At 35.4% G+C, this 14,358-nt stretch overlaps 1 protein-coding gene across 2 annotated transcripts in view; it reads left to right on the top strand.

Annotated features, from left to right (window-relative positions):
* Positions 1-488: 488 nt before the first annotated feature.
* Positions 489-14,358, top strand: part of BicD (Microtubule-associated protein Bicaudal D) — a 173,790-nt gene continuing 159,920 nt past the window's right edge. For both annotated transcript variants that reach the window (XM_090400017.1, XM_090400016.1), the window contains exon 1: positions 489-841. In XM_090400017.1, the coding sequence (XP_090256143.1) occupies positions 614-841 (228 nt within the window). In that variant the 5' untranslated portion in view covers positions 489-613. The remainder of the gene's footprint in view (positions 842-14,358) is intronic.

A 14,358-nucleotide genomic window follows, 5' to 3' on the forward strand; every position in this document is an offset into this window, starting at 1 on the left:
TAATATGGACTTCGGTTGTGTGCGTAGACGGCTACATTTCTAAACGATCAAGGGCTACTAAATAGAGCAGAGCAGAGCAACTCGGATTGTCGAAGAATTTTTCAAATCATTTGAGCTTAATGATTTATTCGTAATTCATTTAAATTTGTTAATGCTTCAGTGTATAGTATGTCTATTGACTATTATTATTCAGAACTAGTTAATAAAATAAACTTAAATTCTTCAGAAAAGAAATTTGTCACGGGTTTCAGAATCAAAATGAATTACTTTTATTTAACATGGATAGTGAAAACAACTAAATTGTGATTCTAGCTCGTGAAAGTCTGTTCTAGAGCACATCTTTAGGAATCTACCACCTGTGCTACTTCCATCGAATATTATCAGTATTTTGCTTGGAAGAGATGGCGCTCGGATATACATGTGTGATTTTTTAATGACATGTAATGCTACGTATACGAGACTGTACATACAAACATGGATCCGTGATTTGAATATACACGCCTTTAAACATGAAGCCGGAATGCCGTGTATTTAAGAACTATTCCACATTTACAGCCTTCTTTTGTTACACGGCATCTGCCCTTTAAGTGTACTTCTCTCAGTGATTTACAAAATGGAAAACAGAGAAGAGACTATAGATTCACTGAAATCTGAAAAAGAATCGTTGAAACGCGAAATTGAACGATTAAATTGTGAGCTCGCTCAAACCAGTCATGAAAAAATTCAGTCAGCCCAGTATGGATTGGTTTTATTAGATGAGAAGGAGTCATTGCAACAGAAATGCGAAGAACTTGAATTACTTTATGATTCAACTAAGCATGATTTGGAACTTTTAAGACAGGTGAGTGTATAGATAGAGTAATAATGAACGTTTGGATCATGTGTTCGAGACGTTTCGATTTCAGTTCAACTCCGAGTTTCTCTTAATTGTGATAACTTGCATGATGTGTCTTGCCCAGGTAAGATAGCACAACACTATATTCAGTCCTGAAGATATTTTCAGGCGCAAACTTTGTTTGCTCTCACTGGGATAAAGGATTAAACTAAATTTATTATTGTATGATGTGTCATTGGTATCAACAAACGATGCGATTGATAATTTGCTTCATATCCGAAGTAAATTATTCGGTATCGTTATATATTTGTTTAATGCTGTTTATTTAAAGATACCATTTTCCTGTTTATTTTTCGTTTATCAAATGCAATAACTTTAATTATTAATGTCGCTTTCTAACAAAATAATTCAGCCATTGCACTAATTTATTTAGATGAATTAGTCTGTTTTGGTCAGGCGCTAGAAACTAATTCAACTAACAGGAAAACACGAAGGTATGTATTTCATGACAACGTACGACAGTTTTTCACTTTCGTAATGAATTGCGTGAATTCTCTGAATAAAAGATTGGTTAGATCTCAAGGGAAATCCATTATAATTTAGTTTTCAAGTGCACAGCGGATGTCATTTGTTATATGCATGGCTAGACTGATTTCATTGGCCTTTTTTTACAACATTGCTCATCATTAATAATGATAAGAAGCTGCAACCCACAACTTTTTTTTTGTTGCTGTTATTATTACAGATCATCTGAAGTTAAAGATTGCTTGAGGATAAAGCTTTTTAAATCATTGAAGATTACTGAGACATAACATATCTATTATACTGAACCTTAAACTCATCCACACTTGTAGCATTCACATGATGTTTGGACAGTGCATTCCATTCACTCACCACTTTTCATGTTGGGGTAAGTTAACTCTCTCTCTATGCACTTTTTTAGGGATAATGTAGTCCTTGTCCTTTCCCTTTTGTTCCGCTATATCCAAAGAGTAACAATTCTGAACAGCTTAAACGTTTTGGTCATACTGAGGGCTCAACAAATATGTTCTCCCACTCACCTGTGGTGAGTAGCTGCAGACTGGACAGAATAGAATATTTTTTGTTAATATAAAAATAACTCTCTAAACAATTGTTAAAATACTCTGGATTAGAGATAGTTGTTGGAAGTTTTTTCACTTGGTTATACTATAAATTAAAGATGCCAAGAAATTATATTCTTGATTTTATCCAATTGTAAGCAAACAGAGTTTTACCTGAAATATTTCAGAACAGGACAACTCATATATAAAAGCTAGTGATTTCACACCACTTGCCTTAGTATCCCATAATGCAAAGCACATATCCTTACGGACATGTGTAACGCTGTGCATTATGGGAAGGATCACTACCCAGACCAGTTTCGACCTTTATTGAGGTCTTATCACTGGGAACCAGACCCAGAGGTGATATCAATGTTGAAGTAATGCAGAAGTCATATTTCACACGAGTTGCCCTGTCCTCCTGAAAATACTTCAGGTGCACTTTGCTTACACTTGGACGAAGGCTGAAACCAAGAATATAATTTCTTGGCATCCTTAAGCTCTCTAAACAAGCTTTTTTTTTTTTATTTATTTTTTTTTATAACTTTAAGAAAATGCAGGTTCCCTAAACAACAACAACAACACAGCACCATTTATCACTATGGATCCCCTATTGACTTATTAGGACATATCGTTAAAAAAATGGTGGCCTTGGGAGAGGTTTTTTTTTTTGTGTGCAAGTACAATTTTGAACAATTTGGTGAGCCCTGGTGATATCATCTGTTTGTCTTCTCTCAGCCAAACTCTGCCTTCAGGCTTGAAATAATTATTTTCACTCTCCTCTATACTATCCAGGACTGTTGTTAAGCATGTTTAATTTAACTAGATAAGCACCATTTTGCTGCTCCCAAATTCAAGAAAATGTAAAATTAAAAAAAAGAAAAAAAAAAAGGTTTTATAGTCAAGACATAATTTTGCAGGCTTTGCCTCCTTCCAAACCTGCCATTTCTAGGCATTGCCTCACTTACTTCGTGGGTTATAATAACCATGGTGCTTTCTCCAAAGTTTTCTTGTCCTCTCTAAATCCTAGTTTTGTATATGTCAGTTGCACGTACATGGGGAAACCTTTGATCCAAAAAAAGTATTAAATGCTGTAATGCCCAGACACAATTGCTTATTTCTCTTCTGACAGCCAAAATGTGTTCTTTATTCTGTTGACATATGATTATTCTCTACCAACACTTTTCATGGATGTCTATATTTGTAACAGCAGTAGGTGCAATTTTTTCTCTCTCTCTATTAGTCAGGTACTGAAAACTTTCTTCAGTCTTTTAAGACCCTAATAGTAACTTATGTCTCTGTCATACTTGCCTTTTTCTGCATATCAATACAAATCTTCTCTATCCTCATAAGGGGCATTTTGAAGACCAGCTATCATCTTGGTCACTCTCCTCTGGTTCTTCTCCATCTGTTCCTCATCCTTAAGATGCCCACATGACTAGATCTCTACAAAAGTTCATGTGTGTTGGTATCAAACTTTATAAGGAGATATAATAACCTCATTTTCTTTGCTTTTCAGGGTGTTCCTCAGTAATCAGGTGATCTGTGAGCTATTTTGGCAACTTTGCTGTATGCTCCTTGAACTTCAACTACCTTTCCACCAGCATCCAGATCCCTAGCTTCTTCAGTTTCCTTCATTCTAGCAATTTTACTGCAATGCAAAGCTGAATCTTCTCATCCCAAATACATAGCCTTACAGCAGTCACCAAAATAGCTCGCAGATCACCTGATTATTGAGGAACACCTTGAAAAGCAAAGAAAATGAAGTTATTATATGTGATACAGACGCATCTGAACTTGTACACTGATAACCATTCTCCTTTGCTGAAATTGTTAGTCCATTTAAATTATCCTACATTGTCTCTATTTCTCTATTCAGTTTTGTATCATTAGAAAACAAATTTTCACATTTAGACAAATGGTTAGGAATCATGGGAATACAACAAGGGTCTGTATTTAAGTTTTGTAGATAGGAAAGGTGTATAGCTTATGACAAGTTGCTAGGAGAAAAGCTGTTCGAAACACCATAGTTATATGGTTCAAATGAGACATTATATAGAGCAATATATATAGTCCGTATTTCAGTTGTAAGTTAGTAGATAGAATTGAAGGAGGTACACAATGATGGTTTGATGCTAATTCAGGTATCAGACAAGGATGTACATTATCTGTGCTGTTATTTTTCATCTAGATCATAGGTTCCCAAAGTGGGCGCTGACGCCTTCTAGGGGGGGCGGGGGCTATAGTGGGATCAGAAGCATTTGGGGGCGGTCTAGGGGTCGGAGTCTCTTTATAGAAAAAATTAATAATATATATTTAAAAATTAACTATTTTCTTGATTTTGCGATTAGATAATCATTTAAAATTTAAATATTGCATTTTAATTCATCTTATGCCCATCTTACATGATCAATTTTTTAATCAATTTTCTATTTCAATTATTTAATCATTTGAAAATTTACCATATCAGATAGAAACAGATGTTCTATGTCAATTTTCTATGTCAATGAGAAAATAGAGCATGTATATATGTGTGTATAATAGGTTATGTTTACAGTAGCAAATATATTCGTTATATTTCATTTCAAAATATATATAAAATATATAAAACCACTTTTTATATATTATACTGTTTTCTGTGGTTATGTTTTGTAGGTTTGTTGTTTATATCTTGTGTAATTATTTTATTTATTAATTATTATAATTATTCGGACAAAACGCAGAAAACTGTTATAATGGGGGGCGTTACAAAATTTATGTCTTGCAAAGTGGGCGGTGGCCCAAAAAAGTTTGTAAACCTATGATCTAGGGTGCATCATACTATGAAGGAAAGTGCCATTAAACTTTATCAGAATTAGAGATATTCAACTAATCTCTTTACTTTATGCAGATGATGAGTTTTTTGCTAGAATGGTAAGAAAAGGACCCTGAGGAAGATCTAGGTGGATTGATACATGAAGTAGTGCCTTAAAGTGTCCAGAGTTCTGTAATTGGGCCATTACTTTTTCAGTTTGTATAATAATATACAAGGAATGTTATAAGGTGGGGTTATTCAGTTACTTGCTGATGATGCAAAACTGGGGAAGACAATAGTTGATAAAGGTGATATATACATCCTACAAGATGATTTAAATAAATTGACAGTGGTGGTGGAGGATAATGATTTTTAATTTAATATTGAAAAATGTAAGGTTGGACACTTCAGGATAAAAGATTACATGCTGTTTAATTACATGAATGGTACTAGATGGTAGGAAATTGAGGAGGCTAGGGATCTGGGAGTGAAGGTAGACTGAGAGTTGAAGTTCAGAGAGCATATTGCAAAAGCTTGCAAATAGCTCAAAGGATGTTAAAGAACACATTGGCAAGTAGAGATATACAAGGAATGTTATAAGGTGGGGTTATTCAGTTACTTGCTGATGATGCAAAACTGGGGAAGACAATAGTTGATAAAGGTGATATATACATCCTACAAGATGATTTAAATAAATTGACAGTGGTGGTGGAGGATAATGATTTTTAATTTAATATTGAAAAATGTAAGGTTGGACACTTCAGGATAAAAGATTACATGCTGTTTAATTACATGAATGGTACTAGATGGTAGGAAATTGAGGAGGCTAGGGATCTGGGAGTGAAGGTAGACTGAGAGTTGAAGTTCAGAGAGCATATTGCAAAAGCTTGCAAATAGCTCAAAGGATGTTAAAGAACACATTGGCAAGTAGAGATAGAGAGGTTATTATTCTCTTTATAAGACTGTGATATGGCCACATCTTACTCTGTACAGATTTGGTCACCTGACTTTCTTGCCGATGAGGTGGTGGTGGAGAGGATACAGAGATTCATGTGTTGAGGCTTAAGTGCTATGAAGAATTTATGTTGGAGGTTTAATGGAATATTAACAGCATTGAGAAAGGATTGAAACTAATTTTAATACTTCCAATATTTCATTTCCGTCACAGAGACATCTTCAGGGATTACAAAAAAACTTTTTGTAACAACACAAACACAAATATAATACAGTAGTGAATGAAACTGAACTCCTATCTAGGTGTGCCCTCAATGGGCATTTGCAGATGGCCTAGGATGTAAAGAGGGATCTCTGATGATTAATGTTTCCCAAATTTTGGGAAGTTTAATGCAACCGTATTTGTTTAAATTTGGTTGATTCCTGAGTGCAGATGCAGATTCAAAGAATAGTCTTTCTTTTTTGAATTTACTGTGGTGGAGCATGGTGGTTTTTTTCCAGGAGATCCTGTGGGTTGTATCCAAAACATGGTCTGCAAGACCAGATTGACCATAATCATGATTGCAGATGTATGACTTGTGTTCTTCTAACCTAATGGTTGTTGATCTGCCTGTCTGCCCAAAGTAAGCCAGTTCACGGTTGCATTAAACTTCCCAAAATTTGGGAAACATTAATTATCAGAGATCCCTCTTTACATCCTAGGCCACCTGCAAATGGCCATAGAGGGCACACCACCTAGATAGGACTTTAGTTTCACTCACTATTATATTATATTTGTGTGTGTGTGTGTTGTTACAAAAAAGTTTTTTTGTAATCCCTGAAGATGTCTCTGTGATGGAGATGAAATATTGGAAGTATTAAATTAGTTTTAATCCTTTCTCAGTGCTCTTAATATTCCATTAAACCTCCAACATGAAAGGATACGGAGATAAGTAACCCTGATGACATGACAGGTCTGTGGAAATCTCCCCATGAGAATAAATTTGAAGGTATATGGGTTTCAAAGTCTAGTTGACATTTTGAAAAAAGAGAGGATTAGAAATTTAAGTTATTAAAGGAATTTTGTAGGATTGTCATGAAAGAAGTTTCAATACATGACAATTAAGAGAGAATTAGGGGTGACATAGATGATATTCCACCAGAAATTCTCAAGTATGGAAGTATAAAGTCTTACAGTGACTGCACTACATAGTTCAGAAGGCCTGGATAGAGGGACGAATTCCAAGATGATTGGAGTAAAGATCTCATAGTACTCGTATATAAAAAGGGAATCAAAAAATCAGCTAGCACCCTTTTATTCCCTCATAGGGAGTAGGAGAAGCCGTTTTAGCTCTATCTAACTTTAAAGACTGAGTGGGCAGTTCAATCTCCACTTGTACCAAATCAGAGATAGCTAGCCCAAGGCTATCACTAAGTAAGCAGCACGCGGTGAAGAGAATGGCTCAACAAGTGCCGCCATCTCGTGGTCCCTAACACAATATATTTAATGTCTGAAATAGTGTGGGTTCTATGGTTGATTTTCTTGAGTTTACGGGATGAAAAACCCAAGTTTCTGGGAGAAAAAACTTGCTTGCCCATGCCAGAGATCGACTAACTCGAGAACCAGTTGAAAAAAAGGCTTAAAAAATTTCCTCTAGTCGCCAACTAGACTTGAAACCAATCCTTCCTTCATGCGGTCAAGCGTCATAGTGTGCAAATGCCATAAAAAGGGAAATAAAACTGAATGTGAAAATTACAGAGATATTTCCCTACTGAGTGTTCCTAGTAAGATTTATGCAAGTATACTTGAGAAATGGTTGAAGAGGATTGTGGATGGGAAGCTTGGTGAAGAACAAGATGGATTCAAGCCAGATAGAGGCTGTCAGGATCATATTTTCACTTTATGACAAATAGTTGAGAAATCATGAGATATAACAAAGATCTGTATTTAACTTTTGTAGATCTGGAAGTGCCAAGACAAATGCTATTCAAAATGCTACAGGTTGTATGGTGTCAATGGGCATTATATCAAGCAATACTTAGTCTTTATTTGAGTTGTAAGTCAATAGTTAGAATTGAAGGAAGTACAGGAAGATGGTTTGATATTAAATCTGATGTCAGACAAGAATGTACATTATGCCCTCTGTTATTCATTATCTATGTGGATTACATTATGAAGGAAAGCGGTATTAAATCTGATATCAAAATTGGAAATGTTAATCTCAGCTCTTTATTTAATGTAGATGATGTTATACTTTTAAATAAATCCAGTACAAATCTGCAAGGTTCTCTGACTAAATTGAATAACTGTTGTAATAGATTTTGTAGGAAGGTCAGCAATAACAAGACAAAGACTATGAAAATAGGCCGAAGCATTGTGAATGGAGAACCTATAGAACATGATTTTTAGTGAAGATGGTAAATTAAATATGGAAATAGACAACGGAATCAACAAAGCTGATATGGTAGGAAGTCAACTAAATAAAATTAGTCAAAACACTAAATTAGCTGTATACAAAATAGTGTTTAAACCAATTTTAACTTATGGATTAGAGAGCTTAGTTAGAAATAAAACGCTTGACCAAAGACTAGAGACCACCGGTGTGAGAGTCCTGAGAAAGTTTAGGGAAGTGAACAGATGTATTGATGGCAATATCATATTAAAAACACGGATATTAGGAAAGAACTTGACATTGTTAGCATCCAGGAATGTGTTAGCAGAGCTAATCTGAGGTGGTATTGTCACTTAAACAGAATGGGGGAGGAAAGATTAGCAAAACAAGTATTTTCTGCCAGGTTGGCAAGAAAAAGACCCAGAAGAAGACCAAGATATAGGCGGATTGATACAGTAAAAAGTGTGTTAGAAGACAGAAATATAAGATCTGATAATGTTGGAGTTTTGACAGGTAACAGATTGATTTTGAGGAAAATTGTAGATAGGAAGTTAGTAATGATGTAAGTTTTTCATGTAGTTCTATTATATCCTGTACACCCCTTAAGGGTATATGTCAGGAATTTGATGATATTTTCTCTCGCTGTTTTTTTGTGTATGAATGGTTGGTAAGGGTGTGTGTGGACTAGATGTTTTGCTTGGAGAATGGTGAGTGGCTGAAATGGATTGCAACAGGTAATTGCAAGTTCCTTGACAGTGAAAGAGTTTAAGAAGATTTATATGATAGGTATTGTATGAAAAATGGTTAGTGAAGGTCTCTCCTGGTAGTCTTCTGACCCCTTAGAGATAGATATACACACATAAACAGGAGATCATGGATTTGAATTCTACCTGTGTCTAGTTGTTTTTAGCTGGCCTGGTTGGCCGAGTGATTAGCATGTCTGCTCTCTAGCCAAAAGGCTGCAGGTTCGAATCCCACCATGGGCATGGATGTTTGTGATGTCTGTGAAAATACTAGTGGTGGTTGTGGGTAGATGGCATTGTTATAGATGATGGTAGTTGTTGGTGGATTGAGTTGTTAGAGACAGAGTTGTAGAGTAGGTGCCCTCCCTCGATGAGTCTTTGGATGACAGAAGTGTTGCATAATAATATCTGATATACCAGTCCTGATTACAGATTAATTTGAAGGGAAATTTTCAGTGGGAAGTTGGAGCTGATGTAAACTTTCATGTAGTACTATCATAGTGTCTTATACACTCCATTGGGATACATGTCAAGAATTTGACAATGATGAGCTTTCGTTTACAAAAAATGAAAACATTGATCAAGTAAAAATATACATGCATTATATACATACTTGGTATTTCATTGCAATCAGTATTCTATATCAGAAAAATAAATGGAAAATATGGAAAACAATTATAAAAACACGTGTCCCCCCCCTCCCACAAAAAATGTATCATTCTGACACATGCATATACAGTTCTCTGTGTTTATGTATGCTTGAATAGTCATGATGAGTCCTGGGAACTTCACAATGTGAAGTAATGATTATAAGGGAGAATCCCAGTCAGTGGCAAAATTGCAGTGTATGAGATGCATTGTCTTGAAAGAGGAAGGTTACGGCGTACCACAAAGTTCTCTTTTGGCAAAGGCAGCCAGTTGAATATCTGTCGAATTTAACATTAACAAAGAATTGAATATCGCCTCTCAAATCTCAATCTATATTGATGATACAGGTTTGGGTTTGAGAGGAGATATTCAAATACTTGCTTATTATTAAAAACAACACGTAAGTCCACAGTAATAACTTTAATTAATAAATAAGGTAGATATTTCATACTAAAAATAATAGTACATCTTCAGTGTTACCAACAGATAGGAATAGAATACAAGTAACGAATATTCGGTGTATTCTATTCCTATCTGTTTGTAACACTGAAGATGTACTATTATTTTTAGTACGAAATATCTACCTTATTTATTAATTAAAGTTATTACTGTGGACTTGCGTGTTGTTTTTAATAATTATACTATGCCACAGGTCCCTCTAAAAATGAGAATACTTATGTTGAATTTGGGAGGGTGATAGTAAAGAGCTCTAATGTGATGTTGTACAGGAGAATTTGAATTGATCTGTGTATTCGTCTAATGAATTTGGATGTCAGCTCATTGTTGTCATGCATTCTAGCCATAGAAAATGGAACAAGGTACATTATTATTACATAACATCTCCAAGGACTCATTGAGGGAGGGCACTCTACAACTCTGTCTCCATCATTTAATCCACTAACTACATTCAGAACTACTGCCATCATCTATACACAACACTATCTGCTGTTCACCACCAACATCATTAGTATATTTTGTCTATAAATTACATATGTTCTCAATGCCAATTTGCCTGTATGCAAGATGAAAAACCCGAGTTTCGGATAAAAAAGCTCTGCTGTTGCCTCTGGATGAGATTGGCTAACTCACCTTCGATCGCAAGAACCTCTTGTCTTGACGGGAATCAAACTTAGGCTTTTTCCAACTGAAGGGTGCAATTGATGGAACTTTGCTTCAAGGAGGTGATAGTACCATTGGCTTTATATAAGGTGCTGATCATCTGAATTTCTGTGCATAGATCTGATCATATGAGTAATAAGGTGGCTGGTGACTGAAACTACTTGTGGAACGTTGGAATGTTAAGTGAGAAGACAGATTAAGATTTAGAGAATGTGTACTAGAGATCTCAGCAGATAGGTTCCTCTCACCTCTTCCTTTTCTCTTTCCTCCTGTCACATAGATATAGGAGATATTGTATAAGATAATGGGTGGCAGAACAAGAGAGATTATCACTGTCAACTGTATAAGCATCATATAAGGAGATGAAAATGAGAATTTTTGCCTAGAGTGACATGTTCACAGCATATTTATTGCAGTCTGAGAGTTTAGCCTTCTGTAGTGGGTCTTATGACTCTATGAAGACTTGGAAATAATACTTTATATCCTATAATTCAAACATATTCTATGCTTTTGAATCATACCAGTATGTAATTTAAAAGAATGAAATTGCTCTTTGTTTTAATGCTTTTATGTGCCCTGGTTTTTAATCCTTCCTTAGTTTAAAGAAAGGTGTATAAATAAAGTAATATCGATATCTATTCCGTGGGTGTGTGGAGGGGAGAAACTGTAACATATCATACCATACAATTTCTGGTGGATTTAGCAATGTTCCCATAATTCTTTGTTTTATCTATGAATTTCTAAATTGACTTTTGATTTGCTTACTAAGATTATCTATAAATAATAGATGTGGATATCCTTTTTTTAATATCACTCCCACATGTGAGAAGCCTCTAACAAATAAATGCCATGTGTGTGTGTGTGGACTAGGATCAAGAGCAAAGTAATCTGTTGATATTACTTTGAAGTTTCTCCTTGAAGATCTGGAGATTATAATCCTTGGGAATATTTCATAGTGAGGGCTGTTCCACAGAATTGAGGCAGATGGAATGAAAAAACTTCCGAGTAACAGTCAGCAGTTCCTCTATAAAAGGATGTTGGGCAGCTGTTGTGTCAATGTAGGTTTTACACAGATGGAGACATAATGGATTCTATTTCTGCTTTGCCAATGAAAATATCTGTAGAAGAGCACAATGCCAAAATATCTATAAAAGTATTCTGTAAAAATGTGTAAGTAGTGACTGAAGAGACTTTGTGAGAGTGTCATCAATCAAACTGAGCCATTCTTGTTTGAACAACATTGAGAGGTTTTAGGTACAGTACTCCAAATATGAGAGCATTATTCCAAGGTTGGACTGATTTGGGATTTGTACAGAGTGAGTAAATGGATGAAAAGTAATGTCATGAGAAAAAAAGATGTTAAGTTGTTTGGAAGCAGAGGAATGTCATAGAGGTGATATGATTGTGCCAGGAAAGGCAGAAAGGTACAATCATATCACTAGGAGTAAAAATCAGTTTGAGAAAAGAGAGAGAGAGATTTGTTCTTGACTGCTAATTTGTTCATTGTCAAGGGTAAAGGGAGAAAAACTAAAGTTTTTATTTATTTATTATTATTTTTTTAGCAAAAAATGACAAAATTGTTAAGGCGACTAGGTTGCCATCACCCCTTTTGAAGGACATTGTGTGGAGATCAGTGTTTTTAGAGCACCTATACATGATCTTGAAGCTCAAGATGTTTTATCATTGTAAGCATCATATGCTTAGATGAAGAGAGATGTCATTTTAGAGCAAGTCATTTTATGTATGAGGAAGAGAATGGATGAAATAAGTCCCAAGGTCTACATTAATAGGAAAATTGAAGATAGATCACCTTCCACTATTACATAGTGAACGACTTGAGAGAAAACTGGCAATCCAGTTACAAAGGGAGAAAGACTCTATAAGATGGTAATTAGCTAAGAGGTCCTTGATGCCAAACCCTATCCGATGTCTTTGAAATGTTAAGTGCAACAGCACAGGTGTCTCCAAACCTTTTCATGACACTTCATCTAAGTAGTATTCATGTAGGTGATGAGATCTGTTGTGGATCTTAATTGGCAAAATCCATATTGGTGGTCACTGATTAGTTGCAAGTTTTTCAGGTGTTGAAGAAATTGACTGGTGATGACTTCCATTAATTAAGATAACACTGAGGTGAGAGCAGTAGGTCGATAGTTTGATGGTAGAAGGTGAAACTTATCACTCTTTGAATTGGGCTGTACATGATCTTGTAAATCAGGACTGTCCAATGCACTGCCCACGGGCTGCATGCAGCCCGCTGTGCAATTTTGTGTGGTCCACCTGTGAGTTTTTATTTTCATGATCGAAAAAATAAAATGACAATTTGAATCGAATGTGTATTAGATATTTTAATTCTATCACTAATCAATAATCTCGATGTTGGTAATTTTATTTGGTACTTTTGCATCACTATATACCCATGTGTTTTTCAAATATATTAGATGTATCAAAGAAGCGTTCTTACGCTGTTTTGTTCAAATGCACATGCTCCGGGTGCAATTAGTGCACAATTAGTGTTGTTCGTTTGTTCAGCTTTTGAGGTTGTGTCGTTGCTGCTCACCAAATTAGTAGATACGCATTGTGATACTTTTTTTTTTTTAATGCAGCCCTCGGATTACCTGGGGTTGGACAGCCCTGTTGTAAATGATCAAAGTGGATGCCATCTGAATATAATATAGTGTGTAGGTGATAAACATGTGTTAGTTCAGAAGCGCTTCTCTTGAGTACAATTGGTGGGATTCCATCAGGACCAGAAGTGTTTTTGGTATCCAGATTGTTCATTTCTAGCAGAAGGTTACAGGAGACATATAATACAGTCTCCCAAATGAAGAAGGTGATTTGCCTTGGTCATCTGTGCAGGAGTTGGATGAGAAGAATGATGCCAGTAGGTCAGCTTTAAGTGATAATGTTGCATTACTACCATTTGAATGAGAAAGAAGTGGAAGCACAAAAGTTATGCTAAACTGCTTTTGCAAGGGACCAAAAGGAATAACTGGCATAAATGGCAATTTTTCTATATTTAACCCTTTCAATTCTAAACTTGGTCTTGTCAATGATGTTTTGCAAATTTTGTAGACTTCATTTTAGACTATGAATGAAGTCGAAAGTTTTGCTCTAGCCACTTACAATAAGCTGTTTTCTTTCCGAGCACTGCTGTGGTACACATTTTGGAAAACCATGGCTTGGAATTTGAAACTGGTGTATGGAATTAGGGTCTTCATTCCAACTTGGATATTTTCTTTAAGATAACGACAAGCATCTGGATCTTGAGAACAAACAATAGTCTGACCAAGGAAAGGAGGACTTAAATCTTAGCATCTTCCCATTGGCATTGTTATAGTGCCAACATACACAAGATTGTAAATGGCTGATACTGATGCCTTTTAGAATCCCACTGGTTACATTAATCCATTTTGAATATTTATTATGACTTCAACATCTTGGCTACTTCCCACCACTTAATCCATTATTGGTGGGTTTTTTGATATAGTGATCTGAATTGCCAGAGCCATTGGCTGATGAGATTCCAGTTAGGATAAAAGTACTTTTCTTGGTAGTTGGAACGAAAAAAAAAACTCGATAAGTATAATTTAACAGAAGTATGTAATCAAACCACATCCCTGCTTGTGTGATTTGTACTGGAGTGCCTGCTCTCGGTTCCAAGGTTAACATACACAAAAAAATTTCATTGCAGCTATTAATTTCTAAGAATACTTTTTTACACTGTTGTTTTTCATCTCAGATGGGAAAACCACAATAATGCAAAGAGAGCATTCATGATGTCTTGGAATTCTATGGAAGTATCTCAGAT

Source organism: Typopeltis vanoorti, chromosome 11 (genome assembly GCF_054136105.1).
Source record: "Typopeltis vanoorti isolate ZY-2024b chromosome 11, IOZ_Tvanoo_1.0, whole genome shotgun sequence".
In the NCBI taxonomy this organism is placed as follows: Eukaryota; Metazoa; Arthropoda; class Arachnida; order Uropygi; family Thelyphonidae; genus Typopeltis; species Typopeltis vanoorti.